This window comes from Strongylocentrotus purpuratus, unplaced genomic scaffold (assembly GCF_000002235.5).
Source record: "Strongylocentrotus purpuratus isolate Spur 01 unplaced genomic scaffold, Spur_5.0 spur5_scaffold_5, whole genome shotgun sequence".
Lineage (NCBI taxonomy): Eukaryota > Metazoa > Echinodermata > Echinoidea > Camarodonta > Strongylocentrotidae > Strongylocentrotus > Strongylocentrotus purpuratus.
Window position 1 is genome coordinate 9,595,567 of NW_022145611.1, and position 27,660 is coordinate 9,623,226.

Here is a 27,660-nt window from a genome sequence, read left to right on the forward strand (position 1 = left end):
AAATAAATGTTCAAATAGGCCTATGATTATGGCAAGCTGATTTTGCAAAATTATGAGGGGAAATATGCAGGTGTATAATGTACTTATAATTGAAATACAAGCATGTACAGTGATGTATATATTTATTAATGGCAACATTACAGGTATGTTATCACCAGTGTAGCAATATTTATAACTGCATCATCCAAATCCATACTCAATGTTAAGGGTCAATTTGGCAGGAAAGGGTACCCTCTATTAGGACTTGGACGCAAAAGCGAAAAGAATTTCACTATTTTTGTATCTGGATTTGCACTTTAGCGAAAAGTATGGGCAAGGTTTTTATTCGGAAGAATATAGTTACCCACCTTTGTAATGTTAAGATCTTAAAGTGGGAGCCATTTTTAGGGATTTTCCAACACAAAGTTGTTCCCCATATTGAGGGATTTTTTGAAAAAAAGTGTGACCCACTTGAAAGCCATTAGAGCATCACATCCCTGTATACCATTTTAGGCAGGCTGGATAGTATGTTTGGGGTCTGTTAAATATGTTAAGAATAATAAAGCTGCAATTTAAGCAAACCATCTACCTTTTACCTATTTACTTGATACATGAAGGTATATGTGTCGCAAATTAATGTGCTAATAATGTTCTTGTGTGACTGAATTTTGCGAAAGCTATTGCTTAAATAATGGTACGAGTTTTAAGAGAAGAAAAAGTTTTATGAGAAGAAAATGGCTGTATATATCCTACCGGAAGAATGTTGTGTGCCTCTTTCATCATGTTATTTGATTATTAAAATTTTGCAATATTTCATGTAAAAAACTTCCCAGTATTATTGGTGCATTTTAAGTTTTTAGTGTAGATCCAAGTTTTTACATATTCCATTGAAAAATGTTACGGTAGTAATATTTTCTTTCTACATTACATCATATTTTTAATAACTCAATAGTCAAATGAAGAAAATATTGATAAATGATAATGATACTTAATGATAATGATAATAATAACAATAATGAAGAAAGAAAGCATTAACTTCAGTCTTTTACAATGAGGAGGATGCTCAAGACAGGAAGAAGAGACAAGAGGGAGGAAGTGTCATCGTAAGAGGGAAAATGATAACTTTAATAAATGATGATGAAGAATGATAATAATTATAATGATAATAATGAAGATTTTAATATTAATGATAACATAATGATAGTAATAATTGAGGAAGGAAATAATAAACTCAAATATTCAGTAAGTAATGGAGATCTTGAAATATATTTCTGCTGAGAACCAGATGGTTACTGATTCATCTCTACTTCAGTTTTAACAAATTAAACACGAAACCCAAAGGGCATTAGTAAAGAACATTTCTCTCTAACTAAAAGTGAGATAAGATCAAAATGTTCAGTTTTGTATGTTTCAAATGAAATCACCACTACAAAAGTATAGAATTTAGAGGTGAAATTATACATTTTTAAATGTTTCTTCGGTGAAGCAGGATTAGTAGTTAATGTGAAATTGCAATTTAAATTATTTAGTATTTCATCGATAATAACCACATTTTATTTTACCTGTTCTGCTTTAAATTTTGTATTAAAATAAGTTTTTTTTAAACCCAACATAGAATTTGTTTATCAGTGTAAGCAATGCTCTCAATAATTGAAGAACATTTTTCTCTTACTAAAATGAGATAGATCTAGTTGTTTACTATTATATGTTGCCAATAATATCACCTCTAAAAGTTTAGAATTAAGGGTTAAAATTATATATATTGCTAATTTTTGAATGTTTCCTATGTAAAGCAGGTTTTGTAGATTTTGTGAAATTGCTATTTATTTTTGTTAGTATCTCATCAATAATAACCACATTTTGTTTTACCTGCTTTAAACATTGTATTAAACTCATAATTATTTGTTTATGTAAAAATGTCAGCAATGCTCTTAATTTTTCAAGAGTTGACTTGATGATTTGTGCAAATTACTTAAATTCATGATGGCATATTGCAAAGAAGGTAAGAATAATCATTTGAATAGAAATGTTACATAACAGTAGTGATATCTTCATTATTACAGCACATGAGAAGGCCACGTCAGCTTTATATAAAAATAACAAGTTGGAGTCATCAATAAATATTGCCTCTGTTTCTAGTAAACACAACGGTATCTCTGAAAGTCTGCAATCAAACTTGTCTGTAGAAAACTTAATTGTTTTCAACTTTCCATGCACATGTTCTTGCACTCGATCTCCTACTGAAAATTGCCAGTGAATAAAAGAAAAACTGAATTGATGAAGAAAAGTAAATGATTAATCCTAGTTTGAACACTCTGTAATAGTGCAATTTCTCTTTGGTCAAGAACATGATGATGTATGTGCCATATTTATAAACTGATTACAAGCGTCCCTTTACGCATCAAATCTTAGCCACTTTTTCTCATTGTTTTATTTCTTGTTGTAAAAGCATGGCAAGAGAGGTAGAAGGAAGAGAAGACAGAGTGAGGGAGGAAAAGGGAGGTAGTTATATATACAGAAAGAGAGAGAGAGAGAGAGAATTAAGGGGCACCATCCAGCACCTAATTTTATCCTTACATATATTTAAAATAGTAAAGGGACAATCATGCTGCAAAATCTAATCAGTAAATTAGACATCATAATTTCAGATTGGTTTTAAAGAATGCAATATAGTAGTTGGTACCAGCAGAACAATTCTGAAGATGAGAACACTTTTTGGTGAGGTTTCTAGCCCAGGGGGGGGGGGGGGGGGTGGGCGTAATCAGATTTGGTTTGGACGGGGTGTGCCGCTCGATCAAGCCTCGAAAACCCTTCCCACAGTTTTCTTCGGGAGTTTGCATGGCGAACACCCTAAAATTGTGATCATTTGGAATTTTTTGATAAAAAGGACCCATGTTCAGTGATGTTTGTGTAATAAATGGGATCCTTGTTAAGGGTTTTTATTACTAGTGAAAAAGCGACCCAATTAGGTCGGCACATCCCCGCATGTGATTATACTTCGGGCCCCCCCCCCCCTGATTTTGTGCATAATTTCAGAAAATCACATGAAGAGACCCACATAAAAGATTATAGATACAATCCATAAAAAGCATTTAACAACCATTTTTATTAATAGGGGGAGCAGTGCCATGAGCTCTAGCCTATATACTTAAATTTACTGTAGTTGTCTTTAGAGATTAAAACCTTTTTTGTGGCTATGTTTGGACTGACATTTCTGCAGAATAACGAGCACAAAGTGGGAAATTCATACAAAATATTGAACAAGTATTGATTCTTCAGTAGCCTTTCTCATCGCCTAATTTATATATTTATCAACAATGAACCAACGTCTCGATATTTAGCACCTGTCATTTTGGCACCCAACTGAGCTGGCGCTATGCAGTTTATAAACAAACTTATAACAGCGCAGCTACCGTACCGTACCTCTAACTTTACGTGTTAAAAAATCTTACGTTTTCTGTATTTTCTGTACTAAAATCTCTTCTTCACAGCTTTAGAATGGCGGACGATTTTATTTTCGACTTTCTTCACATGGAAATAGTCAACTTTGTGCAGAGAACAACAAGCCCAGATGACAAGGTAAGCTTCTACAACAATTATATTTTCAGATTTAGACTGCCGAGACTGATCTGCGATGCAGTGCCACTCCCACCCCTAGTTTTACCCGCAACTGCTGGCGACGCGATGTCCTAGCAGAACAGACATTCGCAGTCGGTAACTGATGGTGATCCATCCCATTTTATACGGGGATGATGATGGTTGCTGATGATAATCATGTTGATGAAGATATAATTACCATGTTAGAGTAATATTGGGAGGTGAATGGAAAGGGAATTGTTGTTATTGTAATCGTTTTTCAAAATTTATTCTTTGAAAACATTATCTCATCTGTTCGCAGATTCTTATTCTGCAAATTGAAATTGATGCCCGAGGCCGAGGCTGAACTCTGAACCAGTTAAGGCAGCTCAAAATGTCTCCTTGCCTCTACCTTTGGCTTTAGCTGGCAAATATAATCTATAGAGTATGGTCAAGCTGTAAAGTTGCTCATTATTGTACTTTGTAGCATCATTTGAATAGATATCCATAACCATATTTTGAATTGATTGACATTAGACTCTACTACATGCTACAGCAATCTCAACAAGTAATGAAAATATTAATTTGTTAATGAGTAAAAAAAAACTAGGCAAAGTAAATTCACTTAAACTTAAATTATTGAACAAAATATAACAACTTTGTTATTACAACTTTCTATATTCCTGCTGCAGTATACCGAGTATAGTCTCTATGTATGTCATTACATTGATCTTCTATCAAGTATCAAATATGATGATTTCCTCAATCCCTAGAATGAAACGATATGTTATGTATTTTTGTCTCGCAATTATTTCAGGATAAAGTGATATCCAAGCTAGAGCAGATGGGTTATCGTGTGGGACAGAGCCTGATCGAGAAGTTCACGCGAGAAAGCCCTCGATTCAGCAGTGAACTGGACATCATCAAGTTTGTTTGTAAAGATCTGTGGAACGGGGTCTACAAGAAGCAGGTCGATAATCTCAGAACAAACCATCAGGTGAGTGAGATTCTTTTAAGAATACCGTAACCCTCAAAGAAAGTGATCTTCCGAAAGGCTTAACCAGTCAGCTTTACTCCATCAGTACATTGCAACATTGATAGTCTCATTTCACTTTTACATATATATATATATTTACATTTCTGTGAGAAAAGCCTTTTCTCTCTAAAAAAAAAAAAAAAAAAAAAAAAACTTTCCTTACATCTCTTGCAGCAATAGGCTCACATTTTGAAGTTTTAAAACCCCTCTACCCCTTCCCCCCCCAAAAAAAATACATGTAGATTGAGCAGTGAGTCATGTTGTTTGCTCTGTAGCACACCCTTTTAGAGGATATTACACATAGATCTACTGCAACATGGATATTTGCACTTCATCATTTATTAAGCCTGAGTCATTACGGTTTTTGTGCTAAACGGTTAACCGTTAAAAGTATACGGGCGGTTTCGTTTAACCGTTTAATAATAATCTGAAAAAGTGAAAATACAGTATTTGTAATAGTGCTGTAGCTCGGAACCCTGCTGGTCTTCAGACTGTCGGGCTGAGCATTCCCAGCCCCGGACTATGGCACAAATTGGGTCATCCTGATAAACAGAGACCAGTAATAAACAACATAAAACATGTCTTATTATTCCTCATCTGAATTTGATATCATGATTAACCTTGCAAAGTTACTCTGTGAAGATAGCTGATCTGTGACGTGTTTATATGCCTTTGCAATGCAATGTTTGCACATGGTCGGTCAGGGAGAGAGCTCCCTGCATGTATCATTGCCATATGAAATTATGTGGAAGTGTGTATCACACACACCCAAGACACACCCTGCAATGAGCTGATCCAAGTTAGTGACCAATCAGGAAGGTTCTCTAGCTATGTGGGTGGAGTTTGATACCAGCATAAATTACAGGTTGGTGACCGCGCGTGCTTTCACTGTACCCAGTTCAGTGGGAGGTTAAGAAGCCACGCCCACATGTGTGCATGTGACAAGCATGTGCTCTCCATCTGTGTGTATGTACAGTGTATTTGGGCGCCGGAGGTTTGTGTGTACATGTGTGTGTGACTGAGAGAGCATGCATGGGCTAGCATGTCCCTGCATGTCCCTGCATGGACGAGGCAGGGACATGAGAGCATGAACCTATTAGGTTCATGATGAGAGAGTGAAGAAGTAAAACAAGTGAGACTAGATAAAAAGGGTGGCTGTGTTAATCGGCTGAATTGAAGAATGATCAAAAACTTAAATTACTCACAATATCCAAGACTTTGTTGATTGATAACTTCAATTATTATTGTTATCAATATTTTTGTATTTTATTTATATATGAACATTATTTTAGGGGGCGAGTCGGCAAGGGATGGATATTAATATTGAGAGAGAGAGAGAGACTCGGGGGAGAAGGGATGTGAGAGGAACTGACCATCGAATGTGTAAACATTTAGAAAGTTGTGAGCTGAGAGTGCAGTAATAAGACAAGGTACATGAGCGATGAACACATTGCAGAGAGAAGGGGATAAAGAGGGTGAGAAAAAAGAGAAGGGGGCTGGTTGTTTTATTGTTTACAAATTCATTCATGGGGATTACCAGAAAGCTGGCGCGCAGCGGCCAGGGTGTAACATTACATGTACACTGCGGTTTCTTTGATTATCTTTATCATCGGCTATTAGCACATTCAAAAATGTATGCAAATAACGGTTAACCGGAGCGAGAAATGCTAAACGGTTTTGATGAATGCGGTCGGATAACCGTCGGTTAAACGGTTTGACTCAGGCCTATCATTTATGCATCCAGAAAGCTGATAATAATTTTTTAGACTGAAGATTCTTATTCATTTATGGTTAAAAATCAAAAAGTAATACAAAGGAGGGTGGACATAATACATTGTTTGTAGTACCAGACAGTGGCGGATCCAGGGGGGGGGCCCGGGGGGCCCGGGCCCCCCCCCCCTTGAGAAAAAAATCATGTAAAATCATGTGATTTTTACCTTTTTTGGGGGTTGGGCCCCCCCCCCCTGGCGCTCAAGGGGGGGGTGCAAATTGAAAAAATTTTGAGGATCAAAAAAAAAAAAATGCGATCACTACCCCCCCCCCCCCCCCCCCCCCCCCCCACTGAGCGAATTTTTGGCCGGCGCGTTTTTCAAATTTTCGGGAGCAAAAAAAAAAAAAAAAAAAAAAAAAAAAAATTGAGGGTCAAAAAAAAAAAAAAATTTGCTCACTACCCCCCCCCCCCCCACTGAGCGACTTTTCGGCCGGCGCGATTTTCAAATTTTCGGGAGCCAAAAAAAAAAAAAGTTGGGCCCCCTCCCCTAAGAAATCCTGGATCCACGCCTGGTACCAGAATCCAACACTGTCCACTTGACTATTGTAAATTATGTGTGTGTATTCCTGGAGCCCATTATTGAACTGCAATTTAATAGAACTGTCATATTTTTTGCTTCTCAGGGGGTCTATGTTCTGCAAGACAACAAATTTAGACTGCTCACCCAGATGTCATCAGGCAAACAGTACATGGAAGCAGCTCCACAGGTGAGATAATGTTTTTATTTTTTTTGGAGTATGTTCAAGATAATCTATTTTTACCTTATCACATCATTATTATGTAGACCTTTTGCTAGGAGGCAAGCTCGCAATTGGAAGTGACAATTGCTTTTTTGTAGATAAACATACAGGGTGATCCCAGTTCAAATAAAAGAAACAACCCATGTTGTTATGTTTGTACTTATGCAGGTGGGGGAGGGAGGGAGGGGGTGGGTCATGGTTGTCTGGGAGAGCCCAGTTTGCAGTTAACCTAATTCATTGCCATGTGATTTTGTGTGGAGGGGATGTGAAGGTTGCAACATTTTCTTTTATAATAATGAAATAAGTTATATACTACAGTCAGTACACTATGCATGTAATAAAGTAATAAACGTTTGTTTTTAGTTTCTTGATATGGCTATAAACAGTATTATGTTTATGTTATGTCTTATCCTTTATAGTACCTGTACATACCATTTCAAATGACCTGCAGTCACCAGTAATCTTGTGAACATTACATGTTACAATCAAAATAATATTTTACTCTCTTTGTCTCAATCTCTGCACAGTATTTGGCATTCCCTTGTGGATTAATACGAGGTGGTCTGGCAAACCTAGGAGTCAACTGTGTTGTGACGGCAGAAGTCAGCACTATGCCGGCATGTAAGTACAATCTGATTTTTTAATTCATGGATTTCAAAATGTTTATATCACATTTTGTTCCTGCTACAGTTGAAATGTCAAATGTGAACTCGTCAGTTTTCAAAGGTTTCTTAGCACATTTACACACTTGAGCATTGGATATTATTGTACAATTATTAATTGTCAATTGTTAATTAAATATGCATGTGAGAGAATGCACTTCTCTTCAGTTTAAGATGTTGACCGTGTCTTTACAGCATTTTGCAAGTCTTAATAACTACATGTACTTTATAGTATCATTATGAAGTCATACTATATTATCATTATCTCTAATCTTATTTTGCTTTGCAGGTAAATTTCAGGTCATGATTCAGAGGACGTAGCATCTTCCTGTGCTAGCGTTATCTCCGTCGAGGTCAAATGGTGAAGCCTGGACAACCCACTAATGACTCCAAATGTTTAGCTTATTTTTTTGCTAGTCGCAGCAGAAATGGGGTTTTGTATATAAGCCTTTGAAGTCGCTGTACAGCCTCACCAAAGAGACAATGGACTTTTATTGCTCTCCATGTATAAGAGCTATGAAACATGACAAACTGTACAAGAGACTTCCCTATTTTGCTCATCTGCTATACCATCTTATGGGAGTGTGTTTCAAACTTTGCAGTGGATGCAGAATAGGAACAGAATATTACATCATCATAGACATGGAGAGTGACATCATCATCTTGCAATGGGAATTGTATCCTAAGATTGGATTGACATGAACCTTTCGATCTAGATGGACAAAAGTGGACATGAAAATGAGAATGAAAAAGAATGAGCCGTTTTCAGACGTGGAGTTCACTATTTAGTGACCTAGAAACTATACACATCTTGCTCATATACTCTTTCTCATGAATGTTATTTCAACAAATTTAAATAGCCTGCATACATTTTGATGAATAAATCATACATATACTGTTGTAGTGTAGGTACTACATAATTTGATTTCAAATTTTGAAAACGGTACTGTATTTGCAGGCGCCACAGTCCATTTGGCATATTTCTTTTTGCCAAATCTGTACACTATGGATTTCAAGTAAGCACCCTCTTGGAAGCTGTCTGTATAAAAAAAATGAACTAAATTTAGATCTTTTTAATTTTCATAGGTATGACAATATACTTTTAAAAAAATTAGGCTTGTCTTTGGACACCAGATCATTCCTTCTGTACAGGCCATATGAACTGTTAATCAAATGAAGCTTAAACACATATGGACCATGAATATTACATTTCTCTGTACAAATTGTTCTGTAGTGAATAATAAAGATGTAGTCCTATTCCATGGTATTTAATAATGGTTTAACATAATTTTTGTCATTTATTCCTTAGTTATCTGTTAGCCATTATGGATAGGTTAGGCATTTGTAGATACCAATCATGCGTCAGTAGAAATGATGCATGTTATAATAAAAATGCTGTGCAATATCTCTGTTTTATGAATTGTAAACGCATGTCCCTTCTGATCACTTGAAAGGAAAAAAAATGTGGTGCAGCAATATGAAAATATGATTTTATCTGTCATTTAATAGAAAGTGTTATCATAGTTGGGGGTGGGGGTTAAAACCTGCACGCAATGAAGGACCCTACACATACTCTAACCCGTGTGATAAATAGCATGTGAAGAATATACTGTACGAGAGTCATTTGATTCTGTTATGGTGATTTAATACTGCACCATGGAAACAGAAAGTGCTTTTCTACCAATTACACTGTACACTAAAGAACATAAATTGAGCTAAACCGGGTATCATTCATAGGTAATCAAAAAGTGTATGATTGTAGGGACATGTAAAATATCACCTTTTTGTGCCCATGTCTACAAATCAAGATAAAATTTGATTACTTCAATTTACCATGGAGAATCAATGTTGTAGTAAATCTATTTACCTAATTGTGTATTTAAACTTAATACATGTACATGTGCATTCCCTGTAGATTTTGTTCAGTTTTTTATTTTGTGTTTGAGATAAATATATGTGCATTGATTTATTCGACATGGTATTAATAAAGAATCAAGTAACCATGAAATGCAAGTTAGTTTTTGCTCTTCTTTTTACCAGGTTACAGGCAAATCATGCATGCATGAAAAGTAGCTAAACAGACAACACACTTTCACCAAGTCCATGATCTTAACCAATACTAGACCTTATAGAATCATTAAATTTGTAATTTTCTTTCTGTTTTGTATCGATATCTTTAATGGATTATACTGAAGTACTAATTCTAATTGCTACAATCAAGAACTTGAAAGTGAATCTCCACATGTGCTTGTTTACCGTTATATGACTTGGTTCTCATAATATTTTAATGAAGTACAAAGTTTGTGTTAAGCTTAGGACATGGCCACCAAGGACAATTTTGTGTGAGAAAAGGATTTTATAAAGAAAATCTAAACAATTTCACTAAAGTAACAACAAACTACCGTTATCTCATAATTGCAATGTGAAATCTTTCTCAGTTCACAAGAGAAATAGAAAAAAAATTATTGCGCTCTAAATTTATTGCGCAGTTTGTGCACCTTTGTCTCCCATAAATTCAGTAAAGAAATGGGATGGAATTATTGGTGACATATCACAATGAAAACAAAACACCTTTCTCTTGTGGTTCTTGAGATATTGCAATAGCAGGGCTAAAACGTGTAAATTCAGAAATTAACTTTGTTGACCTTTGAACCCAAATTCTTCTTATGTTGGTACATAACATCACTAAGTTTGAGCATTGTATATCTAGTGGTTCTTGAGATTTCACCATGAAAGAGGCCAATCGCTGGAATTTCAGAAGTTGACCCATGACGTTTGACTTAGTAAATCCAAAATCTAATCAGATTGTCTTACTATGGTGATACATACTATCATTGAGTCTAAAGTTCATATCTCAAGTGGTTCTTGGATATCCGGATAACAAGAAAGCAGGATGGGTGTACGCACAACCCGAGAACATAATGCCTCTGTAGACACCACCATTGGTGGGCAGAGGCAAAGAAATACAGTAGATGGAGACAAACCGAGAAGAAAGTTGGGCATTGAAATAGCAAGTTAAATATATTGTGATATGATATCATTGTGAGCTGTCTATACCACGAGGTGTCTACAATTACACCATCAAAGACTAAAAGAGTACAGTGTACTAGAAAGATAGACAGCATACATCCAACTAACAAAACTGCCTGCAGAGTATACCGGTACTGTGTTACAAATAACATGGACAAAATCATGTCCCCATGAATATGGAAATATTCAGTGATGAATCTGTAAAAGTTTGAAGGGCGGCAGTTCAAAACCCATGTCGCAAAAGGTTGGTCCCTACATTTAAATAACCAGCTGATCGACACACATTTGTACGAGCCAAGCTACAAGTACAAAGGCACACGCACACACACATACAGACACTACATGCACTTTCTTGTTAGACTGGACATTTAATACACATACAGATATCAAGCTTCCTGAAAAAACGTATTTATTCAGACTGAATTACATCATCATTCATTACAAGATACTTGCGAGCTCCCATCCCCAATGAAAAACAAATGAAAAGAAAAGAGAAGGTATTATGCACAAACAATGTATCTCATTTGATTCACAATTTCATATCATTTTAAACATGATTGTATAACTTACGATGACATATAAAGATCGACGTACAAAAAAATTCACAGAAGACACACACACATGCACAAACAAAAACATATAAATGTACACTCTATTCTCTTGTTCTTTATTAAAAGAATCGAAACAGAATATGTTATAAACGTACAAATATCAAGTTTCTTGAAAAACACATTTATTCTCAGACTGAATTACATCATGATATAATACTGTTAAACCCCTCCCTCCAAAAAACCAAAACAACTTTATCTAAAGAGACAGAAAAATACTATGCACATACCTGAGTTGGTTCACAACTTTGTATATCATTCTTAACATTATTGTACAAACTTAAAAATACTGCTCATGGAACAAGAGCACACTTATTATCACACACATAAATGGACAGTCATATCTACTTCTTGAAGACATCTTTCACCGGGTCTGAAAATACCACTCCTTATCAAATTGTGCAAACTAAGGTTCAGACCATTTTATAATCAATTGATCATTAATTCACACTTTTCAGCTCAAAACATCCTTCTTATGAATTAATCTCTAATGATGAACCCAGGCAGTGTGGAAAAGCCCCCCCCCCCCCCCCCCCCATTACGGGAACGGAGGGACCGCATTCATGTTCCCCAAATCTCTGGTAAAGGGGTACTTTTCATGCAACAAAGTCCGGCTAGTAATACCCAAAAACTCAGCCCGTATCGACTTTACACACCATACTTACGGGGATGCTTTCAAAGGTACAGAACATGCATACGCGTACCCTAAATAACACTGATGGGGGGGGGGAGCCCATCTTATCAATGTCAAGAGCTACTCACACGTCTGGCCAAAGCTCCAAGGGGTTTGTGCAAAATTTCAATGCATCAACTTTCTACATTGCAGTCTCTTATTCCTCAGCCCAAGTCTTGCCTTATAATTCATTTCATCTAGTTTCTATTTACAACATTCTTTTAAACAATAATCCGTAGTGAAAATGCAGTAATACACATTAACTGGTATACATTGTTGACCTTATATGACAATGATAATAGAGAATTGATTCATGAATTCAGAAAAGGTGTCTTTCATTTGATGATCTCGAAGGCCATTATCAGTGACAGTGTTTTACAGACAATTTACTTTAAATAGGGCAGTAATACTCTTGTAAATACAAGAAATTTGTTAAACATTATTCACTTGAACAATGAGAACAATTTTTTCTAAATGTGTGCTTTTTTAATCACAACCAGAGGGAAATTCCTTGTAGAATCAAATGTCCAGAACCAGTGTCAAATGAATATAATACATGGTTATATTCTATTATCGATGCACTGATTCAGGTTACGTGAGAGTTTTACATGATTAATGAAATACAAAATCATCTCTCAACTGGGCATATCAGTTGAAAGTTGTTACAACCCTACACATAAATCTAGCATTTTCCTTATAGGAAAGCTAAGTACACACACTAACTAGTCATTTGAAATAGACTTTACCCTGTACAAATACAATGATCATTACCGTTGAACCCTGATAAGTCAATGGAAAATGATGTTTTCTTCTTGAGCTCTGAAGCACACATGGCACATTCTTCAGAACTTCTTTGCAGAGTGTGGAGGCTCACCAAGGGTCTCACTTCTGGCTTGGATTAGAGAAGTAGAAGTCTAGTCCTCTCTGTTGACCTCTCGGTGGGCCCTGGTTCCTCCTCTGACCCTTCCCCGACTGGTTCCTGCCCCCTCCTTGACTGCCCCCTCCTTGACTGCCCCCGGCTCCTCCTCTTCCACTTTGCTATTGTCGGGTAGAATAAAAATAAAGGTGTACTTACTCAAAGCATGCATTAAGCATTTACTAAGCAATTACTCAACCAAATAGCAAAAAGCAAAAACAGTGATCTGATATTGGATGTGATGGCATTTGCTCTATGTCTAATTTTGTAGGGTTGAGGTTTAAATTGTGATTTGAGTTTTCCACAAGAAGGTTACATACATTTTAGGGTTAAAGCCTATCTGCACTAGTTTGGCCAGGAGGGATTAGACCTCACTGCATGGTCACTGGCAGGTGGTTACCTCATCAAATCAGCTCTCAATTAACATAAGAAAAAAGGGATCATGGGGGATCAACAGGTACTGCTAAGGCATTGTTGGCTATATAGAGAACGCAAGGAGCTACAAGTAGTGCGGTCCTGCTAGATAATCGCCCACACAGCATATTGTTGTAGATCCAAGCTATTAACATGGACAAGTTTCACTGTACATGCAGTTGGCGGATTCCGCACAATGTGTCCATACGATATATATGTCCTTGTGTCCACATATTTCATCTAAAAGATGGAAAATAGCTCGATATGGCCATTTAATAATGATATAGTGATATCAGAAAATACCACAAGTCAATGGTCATACCACAAAACTTTCAATTGTGGATGTAATAAATGGATAAATGTAAAAAAAAAGAACATCATACAAGACATTTTGGTGCGTGGAATCGCCCATTGAATGACTTACGGGTCTCTTGGAGTGTCTGCTCCACTCAGGGGCCGTGACTATGGGGGAGGGGTAAGTCTCCCCTAGTGATACCCCTGCTTGGTTGAGCTGTGCGCTGCTCAGTGTCCATGGCATGTGGATGGACCCTCCCTTGATACCGCTCAGCTCCGGTACCCACAGGCGAATGTAGTCGCCCTAAATTGATGCACAGAAAGAGAGAGAGAGGGGGGAGGGGTATAACTCTACAATTATTTTCGAAGAATTTTTACTTTTCTCATGTAGAGAAAGTGTTTGATTAGCAGATTTGTATAAAAATCAAAACAAAACCTGTCCAAACAAACAACAACAATTTCCCACCAAACTCCAATTTTTCTTCCAGACTATCTTCTTCATTTTCTCATCATTATCATTATCATTATTTGTATTATTACTTCCATTCTTGAAAGAGTTGAAACTAAATGAGTAACGGCACGCTGTGAATCTGACATCATATACATGCCTATTCAAAATAACTGGAAAAGAAGGGGAAAAACACATAAAATATATGCATGTAAAATGTAATCCTGTATATATGCTATACAAACATTCAAACTACTGGTAGTCGATACCGAACTACTGGTAGAAGATACTGATCAACTTTTAAGTCCATATACTTACATTTGGATCATAGTCTAGACCCTGTTTGATCATGTTAAACTTCCTGTCCTGACGAGGATCATTACCGACTCCAGCACTGTAGAGCCAGTTGCCATAGTTACTTGTTACATCGTGATCAACCTTCATTGAAACATGAAAACATGGAAACATTTTTCAATCTACAATAGTACAATTGCAACGAAAATCTACTTGAACAAAACAGGGGCGGATTCATGGGAGGGGGGGGGGGAGGGTGGGGGGAGGGTGGGGGGCACAAGCCCCCTTTTGTTTGTACCGAGAAAAAAAAATAGCAGGAAAAAAGCTAAGCCATATTCACATAAATGTTCAGTTTACGCTTTCAGAAATGCCTCAAAATGTAACATAGAAATCTTAGATTAACAAAAGAACCCCATACCGCAAAGTACATTTCACATCCCCCTCCTTTTGGAAAATCTTGAATCCGCCCCTGCAAAACCTAAGGAAAATCTACAGTCACTGAGAAATAGCTCTCTTCGCTGAGATGCATAAACCATGTCAAATGCTTAAAGAGGAAAGAGCGTGAAAATGACAACTCAAGTCTTTCATTATGGAAAAAAAAACATTGAAAAATGGAAGAAAAATTGTATCTTGTAATTACATACTGATGAGTGACAAAAACAAGTTCAGACAAGAGAGTGAGTTTACTGATTCAAACTCTACTAAATTGAAAGAATCTTGTGGGAGTCTGAATCTAACTTGAGCAAATCATATATTTCCCCTTCCTTGTTTCCAGATATTGACTTACAGCCAGTAGTAGAGACTTTGTATAGATCCATAGCATAGGATGTTAAATGCATACATCATGTGTAGGAGAGTCCCGACCAATGAAAAACTAGAAAAATTGAAATCTCCATTGCCGCGCAATTCGAATGTGTCCCCCGGCACTTTGAAGGAGGGACAAAGATCCCGTCTCCCCTCCCTGAAACAAGAGGATGACATAGAGATCGCCACTAGTGGCTTAGACTGTAGTCAAGAATAGGAGCAGCATCACCAAATACTAAAGATGTGTAGGTTTGACTAAGACACACCTCCATACAAAGTTTGAAAGAAATCCATCACGAAATGTGGTGTACCGCTGCTTAATCCAAAGTATCCTTCGGCATACTGCAGGGGGATACAACTAGCAAAAAAAAGAGACAGGAACATACTTACCAACATCTGCTCAAACCACTCTGCTCCCAGCCTCCAATCCAGGACTAGATCTTTCGTCAGAAAACTAGCCACGTTCTGGCGCCCTCTGTTGGACATGAAACCAGTGGCGGCCATCTCTCGGATGTTGGCATCTACAAAGGGCACCCCAGTCTGGCCTTTGCACCATGCATCAAACCATTGCTTGTTCTTGTTCCATGGCTTGTGGACTCCAAGCAGACCTGAACACAGAAACAACATTTTGTATCAAAATTTGTGTAAAATGAAGTAAATTGTGTCAAAGTACTGTTGGAAACAATTGAAACAATTTTGTTCTATTTTGTATATTACAATCAACCAAAGCTATTTAAAACTGACAATTGTTTAAATACGACAACATGCTTAACGATACTGAACTATAAACGAGAAAAATGAAGAAGATGTCTGAAATGTGCATATAACTTGAAATGCTTGAAAAGCTCTACAAGATGCCTCAGGCAAAACATTGAGCCATTAGATAAATTTGCCTCTCTTGTATTTCTCTGTTTTTCTGAGTGCTCATTCTACAGACATAATGCATTAATGTCTGTCAAAAAAAAAAATCATCATCATCGTCAAGTGCCAGGTCAGTTACAGACATTGGCGGTCATGGTCCTCCATTTCTGTCTTTTATCTGCTATTGCTGTATCACGCAAAGTAAATATGCAAGGTGCTGCCATCCCATGCTTCTCTTTCCAGGAATCTACCCCGTTATTATTGTTTCATTTTTCTAGATTTGTCCTTCCTGTATATTTGACCAACAAATTGCATTTGCCTCTTTCTTAATTTTGTCAATGAGTGATGGTTTTACGCTAGCTTTTCTGAACATTTCTTCATTTGTTATCTTTCATGTCCATTATTTATTCCTCATCTCTGTGGAAAATATAAGCTGCCTAAAATGTTCAAAAAGTTAAAGGATCTCACCACTCAAGTAGAACATTTTATCTCCAAACTTCAGAGCAACAAACTTGAAGTAGTCTCTCCATATCAGCTCAAATATCACCCTGGAATGCAGAGCGTGAAAAGACATGAAAACATGTCAATCTTTACAAATTTAATCTTGGTGAATAGAAATTTCAACATGTCAAAATACTCAAAACTAGGCGAGATTATAATAGAAGAGAAGAGAAGAGATCGTATGGAGTTCTAATATCATTCTAACTGTAATAATAATAATAATAATGATACATCAAACTCATATCACAAATATTTCTCGATGCGCTATACTGGGGAGAAGGAAAGAAAAAGAATTGAGAAAAGCGAGATACCCTCAGCATACTTCTTTGAATCATCAATTAACACTGTACATTGTTTCTATAAGAAATGTTTTAAGATGTGTTTTAAAGTTATCAACAGTATCACAATTTTGATATACCCTGTAGCTACCAGGTTAGAGAATACTCACCAATAGGTTGACTGGTTCTCTGTTCTTTCCTTCTCATATCTCTTAACCTCTGCATGGATCTGCCTAGGTGAGACACAACCATGTGCTAACCTGAAACATGAAAGAATTGAAAAAGAAAAAGATTTCTAAAACTTGTTCTATCTGAGCCTACAAATATTCAGGAAAAGACAATCAGGAATTGTTGTTGGATTCAAATCCAGTTATCTTTTAAGTTATAACATTTGATAAAGGAATATTCAAGAACTAAATTGAAATATCCTTAAAACATTAGGCTTAGTGTTACGGTCTCTTTTTTATAATTTGTTTAATTAATATACTGTTGCCGATGACCTGTTCCAGGTGTTCTTTCCCTTTATTTTGACACTAACCCATTTTCATGACTGTAAGATTGTCTTGAAGTTTGTCAAATTTCAAACAACTGAATATGAACATTTGTATCAATACCACTTCCTCTAATAATTAAGGTACCGGTAGTAAGAATTTGCCATTCTGTCGCACAAAAAACATCAAGAAACTGGTAAGCAAAGCTTCTCTTATGTCAAACCATACCTTCATGATATCTTGCTTAATTAATTTCTTCTTGATCTTCAACAGTCAACATTGGAGCTTCATCAGAAATTTCAATCTCCAATCCAAACTTTTTTTCAAACAAAGTCTTTATTCATTTTTCTTCAAGCATAAACAGGATAAGCAAATGTACACAATGATGGATAAATACATTTGAAAATCAGATCAAAACTTACCACGCTGCAAATTTTGTGGAGTACTCTGAACCGATGAGGCCATTTCGGGTTTCCTTGTATTTAGCAATGCAGTCCTGTTTGGTTTTAAAGCAAAGACAAAACACAGAAAGAATATCTTCAGTCACAGAATTAGAGGTAGTGTAATTGGAAAGTAAATTCACAGAATTAAAAAGTTAAAAATTAGAGCTGTTCTATGACATAAAGGTTCAGCAAGAACGAATGCTCATTTTTTTGTGGTGTGTATCAATACTGTACATTGATTAGAGACTGATCCTAAGATAAACTAAAAGAGGTGTATACTTACACTCTTCCAAAAATAGTCTTCAATTCTTGCAAGGCCTGTGGTCTCTCCCCCCTGGAAGGGGAATGCTGTTCTTGAATCAGAACCGGGATCTGTGAATGAAAAGCAGTGGAATGGCACAGTTAAGCATTTTAAAATAGAAATTTGGCAAGTAAGTATATATCTGAGGGGTAATGAACAAGTAACCCCAGGACCGTATATCGTCTATTACACGTTCTTGAGAATTACCTCTCTACCATTCATCTTGACATAAAATTTTGGCCAGATTATCCACCTGTTTTACTTATTTCATAGAATGTTTTACAAATAAACACTACCACAACTCTACAATAAATCTATTTGAATCACTGCAATGATCTGGTAGCTTATCTGGGTTGATGTAAATTGTTAATGTTAAAATGTTTCATTAAGCAGGGCCTTGCCCCTTCCTCCCCAACCCCATCCGCGGATTGTCCAATATGAACCATTCTTATGATATAGTTGATCCATATATTTGATAGAGTCCTAATCCGTGTTGTACCGTAGTCTGGACCTGAAGGTCTGGGACCAAGACCCAATAACAACAAGTCACAAGATTGTCTCGACACATACAACACTGGTTCTAATCAAGAAGGAAATTGCTCGTGAGTGAGAAATCAGCATTAAATTGTTCATATACAGGGACATATGTCATAAAGGAGACTAAAATGATTGGAAATCTCATATATTTTCCCTTAAGGATTCTAAAGAAATGGCACAACCAAGTCCTGCCAACCATATCACACTTGACAAGCAGCGGTATTACCCCGGAAATTCTTTATTCTTCTCAGAATGACAGAGGGGGACTGCTATCCCTTCAGCATGCCTAGAATCATGCATAGAAATAGCCCAAAGTTGTTGGGTGGTTAATGTATGTTTGCACAGAGACTAGAAAAATAGAAGGATCTACTACCTTTCAAACCAAATGATGAGAATACAGGAATATCTCCTTCCTCTACTCCTTGTGGAAGTCCTTTCAGTGGTTTGGGCATGTTGATGGGTGGTCTGACATGTGATCTGTTCTCCACCTTCTTTCTGAACTCTGTGTACACGTTAGGCACTCTACAAATTAATGACAACAAAAATATACAACACTACATGAATTTATAAAGAATATCACATGAAAGTCATACCTAACACTGGGTTAGACAAGACAAGCGGTATGCAACAAGATTATCATGAAATAGCTTCAGATAATTTCCTGTGAATTTATTTTCCAAAAAGAGATATGGAAGACAACTGGAACTAACATACTAGTAGTCACTTTCTGGAACCTGATGGTAGAACAGCTTTCCGTGACAAATTCCACACGACCACACGGCAAAACATTTTTCAAATACATGAATTTTGTTAAGGGATGGTTAGGTTTGCATGCAGACTCATAGTTCAAAAATCAAGTGCACAGTCTGGATATTTATATAGGAGAAATACAAAAGATGTTGTGTCAGATTAAACACCGTGTGACACTGAAAACTAAAATACAGATGATGGTACGGCATACTAAGTTAGCTATACAATTTTGTGCTAAAACTTGATTGGTAACAGTGAAAATGGTTGATAAACTGGTCTTTGACAAAACTAGATGGAATTTGACTGCGCCCAGTCGAAAATGATGCCTCCGTCATAGAGCAATTTCACAAACCGAAACGGAAGAAATTTTTCAAATTCAAGTTCAATTGTAATCCATTAACAGGTTTTTAGAATATCGTGATTACAAGCAATTTCTCATATACATATATGACCCTTTGATCTTTGACCTCATGACCCTAAAATCTACTCAGTTCATTGGCTCTGCAAGATGTCCTGAGTTAAATAGTAATCCATCTGTTTATTTTATTTTTATTTATTTATTCTCCACTCATGTGATGGATTGCCCTTGTCAGCTATAAGCTGTTTTTCAAAGGGGTCCAGGTTTCAATAAATGATCTAAGTTTGGCAGGAATCCATCAATCTGTTCTAATGATAATACAATCACAAGCTATTTTTGCATACATAATGAGCCGCATGACCTTGACCTTTACCTCATGACCCCAAAATCTAATCAGTTCATCGGCTCTGCAAGATACATACATGACCTAAGTTTGGCAGGAATCCATCAATCGGTTCTTCAGATAACACGATCACAAGCTGTTTTTGCATACATAATGAGCCCTGTGACCTTTGACCTTTGACCTTTGACCTCGTGACCCCAAAATCTAATCAGTTCATCAGCTCTGCAAGATATATACATGACCAAAGTTTGGCAGGTATCCATTAATTGGTTCTTCAGATAACGCGATCACGAGAACGGGACGTACGTATGTACAGACGTACGTACGGACGGACAACCCGAAAACATAATGCCTCCGGCTACTTCGTAACGGAGGCATAAAAACTCCTAAAATTCCTAATGGAAGTGTTTAAGCCTGTCTGTACTAGTTTGGCTGGGGGGGGGGGAGGAGTTAGACCACTCTGCAAGGTCACTGAAAGGTGGTTATCTCATCAAATCAGCTCTCAATTAACAAAAGAAAAAGGGGTCATGGGGGACCAACAAGCACTGATTAGGCAATGTTTGCTACATAGAGGGCGCAAGTAGCTATAAGTAGTACAGTGGAGCTTGAAGACTCACCCCTGTGGACTGAATGGCACATCTTCTCTATGGTAGAGAGTGGATCCCCAGAACTTCTTGACCTGGACACCAAGCTTGGAGCAAGACTGATGTAAACCGGCCTCCACGTCCAGCTCCTCACGAGTCGCCTGATGGACCAAACGTCACATTGAACACTTTTGAAAATTTGTTCACACGACTTTAATACAAATGAGAGGATTTATGATAACAGTATCAGACTTGTTTACTAAAGTATTTTATTGTATGCATACCGGTACACTATACAATGTAATATCTTAAACTGAAAACAATGGATCTGTGTAGATAAACAGGAACTACATTTTTTTTAGCCCAGTCTATATTTGGGATATTTGACAGAGACTTCCATTTATCTATTGATTTAGGGGAGTTAAAAACATGTTGAGCACTTAAATTGTGAATATACCGACAGATCCTTGTTACTTTCATGATATTTTTAATCATTTCCTCTTGAGCTGTTAGGTTTGCCTCTGAACATTTAGGGATATTATTTTTCCAATTATGGGGAATAGCAGTTTTCACAGAATAAAGTTCTACAAAATTGCATTCAAACTTATATTTGTTTTTAAATTGAAAGAAGGTACAAATATTACCATTTTCGTCAAAAAGATCCAATAATTTAAATATACCTTTGTCATACCATAGTGTTGTTCCTTATATTTTGTCGTCTGCAATGGGAAGGATTGATTTCCTTATCGAGTGTTAAAGAGGCCCATGACTGGGCTACTTCCTGGATAAAAATGTTTTTAATTGACAATATACCAGAATCATTTTTATCAATATTACTAAACCAGAAAAGATTTCCTCTAAATGGAGCCATACAAACTTCATAAAAGCATTTACATTGCCCAACACTACTTTCATCAAGCAGACGTTTATAACCCAGGCGATTTTTAAGCCTGAAATAATCCAAAATCTTGCTGTTACATAAGCCTTTTTCAAGTTCTCCTCACCACCCCCGCCCCTCCCCACATACATGGAAATCACTGAGAACTCAAGGCAGTGAATGCTTTTCAAGGTCTTGAAAACAAACCTCACCTCTTCTTGCAGCGCTACTGCAGCTACTTCACCTTCTCCAAACTGCTGGATCAACTGAGGCACCACATCTTCAGGGTTACCACTCCTTACCACTAAGCCACTGAAAGAAGATGAGAGGAGGGAGGGGGTCATGTTTCCATCAATAACTTTTATGATTTTAAACAGGCAAATTAAACATTTTTAGGGCATATCAACTGTTTGAAGCCACAAGGATGCTAACGCATACATTACCGGTAATGCATACATGATAACATTTGAATACCATAAAAGGTAGTTTCCTCAGGTGTCAGCCCCACCCGTCACAAGCGAAAATGTTGCATTTCAGGCTCTTTAGAGGTCCTGTTTCACTAATTATCAATTGATGAGACTGCCAGATAAATAAACAGCACGTAAGTAAATTGTTATTTTATATTTTTTTCTATTCATTTACTAAGTCATACGTTTGTTTATTATACTTATGTTTATTCATCATTTCAAACATGATTAGCCAAAAGGCGGTAGCTATCTGCAAAAAGTTAGTAGGCAACTTGAGCTGAAAAGAGGTAGAGTTGTCATGAATGTAAATGCCTTCACATGACATCAAACTTAAGGAGAGTTGGTATTAATCTGAAGAAGGGACCCAATAATTGTAGTCTTTAAGAGCAGGTAGCCTTTCTAGGTTACATTAGTGCAGGTTCCATAAGAAACACTGTTCAAGGGAAACACCCCTTGTATCTTATAGATATTAAAGGTATAGACAAGTTTTGGAAACACACCCCCCCCCCTCCCCTCTCAAAAAATGAAATGGAAGCTCTTATTACCAGTCATGTGAAAGAATATGTTTTAACTAATACGTGATGATATCTGATCAATTCCACAACGTTTCTTTGACAATGCAATCGCATGACTAGAACTGGTCTAAACCTTTAAATGGAGGGCCTTCCTATACATGCGTAACTGGGAAAGATATCACAAAATTACTCTAGAATGTTTTAAAGAATCTACCTTCCGACTGATTGGAGAGTCGTCCTGAGATCTCGAACACTCTCCAGGAGGAACTTGAGGCGATGAGGACCGGTCTTTGGGAACCCAAACTGATGGGTGCCCTTATAGTGACGAGGATCAAAGCAGTAGAGAGGAATCACGTTGGTTGCATTCTTGTGTGCCCAAAAGAGAACCTGAAGATGAAGGAATACAAACGTAGAATGTCATGAGAAAAGCCCCTGTTCTTAACCTGGCCAGACTCGCACAAGCAAAGTGTATGGATGACTTTTCCAATTTCCATACAGCTATACATAGAGGTACACCAACAAAATCTGTCTATTTCGTTTAGGGATATGTTCACCTGAGACTACATCTGGCCTCACCAAATTCCTCTCAGGGAGGAAAGTGCCCCCCCAAAAAAATTGTTGTAAAAACTCCTCCAAGCAGACAAATTTTGTTTGTCTAACATACAAGATAAAACATCTTGAGGCGATTGAATCAATAAAATTATTGATTATACTTTTAGATAGATTTGCAATTCAGGGCATTTGAGTGGCATGATACCATCATGAGTTTAAATTAAAATAAAGAAAGGAAGAGGGAAGGCAGAAAAGCCATTACGACCTTTGAATAGTGATATCCAAACAAATATTTTTTAAACCTGACCAGACTCGCCAGCGTAATAAGGCATGGCAGATGTTCATGTTCAAGATTTTAACAGAACTTTTATTTACCTCATTGTCACGGTATCGAAGGTCATTTCGAAGAAGACATATGACGATCTTCATTCTTCCAGCCATGATAAATGGAGAATGTGGTATGTGCACTGCAGGCTGTAACGGCCAAGTCTGTACCTGTAAGTTAGGCTGCATGGAGGGGAGAAAATTAATAAATACTGGTAAGTCATATAAAAATAAAATATAACAAAAACAAAAAGTTGTAGATTTAGTCCATTTTGTCGGAAGGATAACAGTAATGATAATAATGGTCAATAATGGTCAATGGTGAATATGTGACTATTAATTTTAAATAATGCAGTTCTCTTTTACAAGCTTTCAAACAGGAAGGCTGTCCAGATATGTAGAAAGATTCCTCACAAATGTTGAAGATCTTTCAAATCATGTCAGTGAAATTTCACAAGAAATAAATGATAATGCTAGGATGGTTCTGTCTAGAAGTTGAATTAAGCAAAACAAAGAACAGATGCGCCTTGCATGGGTTATTCTAAATTACCTACTCGTGATCCTGGAGACAGAGAGGAAATTCAAAACGATGTTCAAAGAAATTACCTGATGTCTCTAGGACCACACCAACCCAAGTTCTCTTCATTTCCTGACGATAAAGACATACTGTACACTGTACCTAAGAGTTTCAAAGCAGAAAAGGTTTTCTGCAACCTGGTATCAGCTGTATCCTCATCTTGAATAAAATATTTTAAAGGATGCAGGATATCGTTTTGTTTGTTCACTTTTTTCGAGGGGCCCTGGACGCACTGGATGTACAAAGGTTATTTAAGCGGAACAAAATTCAATTGTCATTTATTATGTAGATTGTAGAATGTAAAATTGAAGTTGTAACTTCCTTCTTCTTATCTTCTCTCTCTTCTTATGTTCCTATAACTGTCTTTACCTTATGTTATCTATATCTTTCCTCTTTCTTTTGTTGTTGTGAATGTATGTAAAATATTTTTTATATAAAATAAGTTTGTATCTTGTTTATAAATGTATTTATTTGGGGATCATTCTCATCAAGCCAATTTTGGCTTTCATGATTCCCCACTTCCTTTTATCTTATGTTGACAATGAACAAATATGTAAATACTTTTGATGTTTTTAAAAGAGAGTGAAATAAATGAATGAAATAAACATTTGTTGATCCAGCATGGACCAAAGGGATCAGGCAGTGGCACAAGATGTGCAGCAGAGGAAATGATAAGAAAGGCAAGTTAGAGCACCATAAGGCAGCACTGGAGGATTTCGCACATTACAAGAAGCAGACAGGTCATTTGGAAAACTTTTTTAATAGACAAACAACATCATGGGAAGGTCATACAGGAACAACAAGATGCACCGAGCAACAAAGAGTCTGTGTATCCTGTGTATGTTGCCTGTACACTGGTACATCAGGAATTAGCTTTCAGAGGCTTTGGCTCAACTTCAGGTGATCGAGAACTTCAACCAGATTGTCCATTTGATGGGACAACACAGCCTAGTGATGAGATAATGGTAACAGGAGAAGCGTCTCAGACCATACCATAACACATAAATGAGCGCAACGTCACAAAATGAGCTGATTGGTCTACTAGCCACCAATCTTTGTTTGAAAATCAAGATGGTATACATGTAGATATAGATTTTTGATTTTGATTGTATATATATATTTTGATGGTTGAACAAATAAATGAATTGAATTGAATTGAATGGTGATGAACGAATGCTGGCATGTACTCAGTTATGGCAGACACAACTCCTGATACATCTAACAAGGACAAAATGGCTGTTGCTGTACGATTTGTAGACAAGAATGTAGTCAAGGAATGTATTCTTCAAGTAAAAGAAACAACAGACAAAACAGGCCATGGGCAAGCTACAGACATCCTCAAATCATTGGAAGAAAGCGATCTTGATTCAAAAGAACTGGCTTTCCAGTCATATGACTTTGCTTCAAATATGTCTGGGGCAACAGGCGTTGTTGTCTGAGGAATTAGGTCGGGAAATCCTGTATATTTCATGTCAAGCACACCAATGTAATACTGTGGTGGAGCATGCTTGTGCAAGCAGTCATCTCATCACTGAAATGTTCTCTATCATAGAGGAGCTGTATGTTTTCTTTACAAGCAGTAAAAAGAGGCATGCTGTACTAAGTCAGTGTTTGGAAGGGAAAGAAATAATCTCATCCATTTCTGATTCGAGGGTACAAGCCCAGGCATGTGGATTTTTGAAGAAGGTTGCTTGTCTAGATTTTATCATAGCCATCATTTTCATGAAGGATAACATGTCCAAGACGAAAATCTTGGTGAAGCTTCTCCAAAGGAATGACCTGAATATCCTGGATGCCCTCATGGAAGGCTTTACAAGAGCAAAAATTCAATTGCTGAGCAATATTCAATCTAACGATGAGGGGATTCATGCAGAAATTGATGCTGCATGCATGACCATGCACTCACTCATGACTTAGGCGGTCTTACTTCATCATTTGGTTGGAGATGGCATTTGGTTGGAGATGGTGCACTAGCTAGTTGGTATAATCCTAGTCTCGGTGTCTCGCTAGGAGTCTCTCCTCAAGAGCTCAAGAGGGGTGAATCAGTGTAATAGCAAAGAGAGCTATACAAAAAGGCAATTTATATTTCTGTATTTATGATTAATTATGCATATTTGTGCATTTTAGTGTTATACCTTGCTTATTGCTTTTGGTGGTTACAAATACAATGTAACTGTATACCATATCTGGAAAAGTATCCAAAGTGTACAGTATTTCTATGGTGTGGAGAAAATGCCAAGTAGGCAATATTTATTATTAATGTATCTATTCCTATGAATAATCATATAGATGTTGCTGATGTTTAATATGAAAAAGAAACAAAAACTAATCTGTTTGCCTGTTTCTTTTTGTCATATTAAGGGTTGATCCATCCTCAAAATAAATACCACATAAAACTCTGAATGACTTTGTTGTGTGTCATTTGTGCCTGCTGTTACACTAAAGAAGGTAGAACCTATGGCATGCTTGCTTTAACCACCAATTCCAGAAGTACCAATATCAGATCTTGCACAGGCTTAATGCCGAACCTTTCCAACTGAGTTCGACCCTGGAGCAGTGCGGATAGAGTTGCATTGGAGATATTTCATAAATGACCCAAATCAGATGGTTATTGCTGTCTACCTTCCACCCAACATTGCCCAATGCTCTCTAGGACTAGGGTATTTTCTCTTCTACTTTCTACGAAGTCGTCAACGCACAGATGCAGCAGGTAGCATGCCATGCCGTGCCTTGCCCAAGCTAGAGCGAGTACAAGTCCCCTGCCGCTAAAGTAGTACAGCTAGAGCTCTCTAGTCCGAAGATTCACTCAGCTCACTGAACACACAATTACATCATACATCCTCATGTTCCATGTTTCATTTCACTTTTATCATAAACTCTCAAATTTTTCTCTCTATTAACAATCAAACTTCACATCACGACTGAACACATCTTGATGTCTACACCTGTAAATTTACATCAGTATCTTAAATAACAAAAGAAAGATGTTCAAAGTGCTATCTTACGCTTTATAACTTGGTCTCTTGTCGTCCAACTGCATCAAGCTAGATAGCTAGCTGCGAGTTTACGTTGGCCTGAGCTGAGCTGGTGCGGGTGCGCGGCGCTCCGATCCGGGGATGATTGCCTGGGATTCCGCTATCGAGCATTATGGCCTCATACAAAATTCGGTTTCATAACTTTTGTGCACGTGCGCAAGTTGCGTGCGTGCGGCGTGAGGATGTTTACAAAACAATCTTACGAAAGGGTGGGCGTGGCCGGGGGGGGGGGGGGGGGCTTTTTAGATAGTATGATTACTGATCAAGCATTCTTGAGGGGAGGTTGTTCTGAAATTTATACATACGAAGTGAAGATAATTTTATTGAGAAAACGTAATATTAGCAAGTGTAATTTATGGAGCACATTATGTTAAGGTCGATCGATGGAGCACATCTCCAAGGCGATGTATATAAAATACTATAATGATGAACATGAGTCAGAAATAAATATGTTACACCAATGCTCTCTTTGGTTTATAAATGACTGTATATATAGTTTCTCTGTAGTATGACCAACCTGACTCGTTCAGTAAATAAACACTTATGTGGGGTCGATGATATGTCACCAAGATAATTTATTATATTGTTGAATCTTTAACCCATGCATGTGTTTCATTTATC

General features: G+C 37.1%; 2 protein-coding genes and 1 long non-coding RNA gene across 3 annotated transcripts; 2 read left to right on the forward strand and 1 right to left on the reverse strand.

Moving 5' to 3' along the window:
• Nucleotides 1-3,385: 3,385 nt before the first annotated feature.
• On the forward strand, nucleotides 3,386-9,772 carry LOC594183 (trafficking protein particle complex subunit 6b). Its single transcript, XM_030998634.1, has 5 exons — nucleotides 3,386-3,558; nucleotides 4,373-4,552; nucleotides 6,986-7,069; nucleotides 7,630-7,723; nucleotides 8,054-9,772. The coding sequence occupies exons 1-5, from the start codon at nucleotides 3,478-3,480 to the stop codon at nucleotides 8,083-8,085; spliced, it is 471 nt and encodes a 156-aa protein (XP_030854494.1). The 5' UTR covers nucleotides 3,386-3,477; the 3' UTR covers nucleotides 8,086-9,772.
• A 2,170-nt stretch (nucleotides 9,773-11,942) lies between these two features.
• Nucleotides 11,943-27,209, reverse strand: LOC752995 (cryptochrome DASH). The gene is made up of 14 exons (XM_030999490.1): nucleotides 27,010-27,209; nucleotides 23,479-23,610; nucleotides 22,766-22,938; nucleotides 21,782-21,881; nucleotides 20,726-20,853; nucleotides 19,031-19,179; nucleotides 18,103-18,191; nucleotides 17,799-17,872; nucleotides 17,056-17,145; nucleotides 16,575-16,654; nucleotides 15,636-15,853; nucleotides 14,466-14,585; nucleotides 13,830-14,003; nucleotides 11,943-13,113 (listed from the first exon to the last, which is right to left on the reverse strand). Exons 2-14 carry the CDS (start codon nucleotides 23,542-23,544, stop codon nucleotides 12,958-12,960), a joined length of 1,617 nt encoding a protein of 538 aa, XP_030855350.1. The 5' UTR covers nucleotides 23,545-23,610; nucleotides 27,010-27,209; the 3' UTR covers nucleotides 11,943-12,957.
• On the forward strand, nucleotides 25,997-26,446 carry LOC115929681. The gene is made up of 2 exons (XR_004066668.1): nucleotides 25,997-26,041; nucleotides 26,366-26,446. It is a non-coding gene; the product is annotated as an uncharacterized LOC115929681 (long non-coding RNA).
• Nucleotides 27,210-27,660: the final 451 nt, after the last annotated feature.

Bases quoted from the DNA above. Each gene is read 5' to 3' on its own strand.
- LOC594183 (XM_030998634.1), top strand. From the start codon at position 3,478: ATGGCGGACGATTTTATTTTCGACTTTCTTCACATGGAAATAGTCAAC. The intron at 7,070-7,629 runs GTGAGATAATGT...ATCTCTGCACAG, and splicing joins ACATGGAAGCAGCTCCACAG to TATTTGGCATTCCCTTGTGG. The intron at 7,724-8,053 runs GTAAGTACAATC...TTTGCTTTGCAG, and splicing joins AGTCAGCACTATGCCGGCAT to GTAAATTTCAGGTCATGATT.
- LOC752995 (XM_030999490.1), bottom strand. From the start codon at position 23,544: ATGGCTGGAAGAATGAAGATCGTCATATGTCTTCTTCGAAATGACCTT. The intron at 21,882-22,765 runs GTAGATTCTTTA...ATCTTCTTTCAG, and splicing joins ACTCTCCAATCAGTCGGAAG to TGGCTTAGTGGTAAGGAGTG. The intron at 15,854-16,574 runs GTGAGATCCTTT...TTCTGTGTTCAG, and splicing joins TAAAATGTTCTACTTGAGTG to GTCTGCTTGGAGTCCACAAG.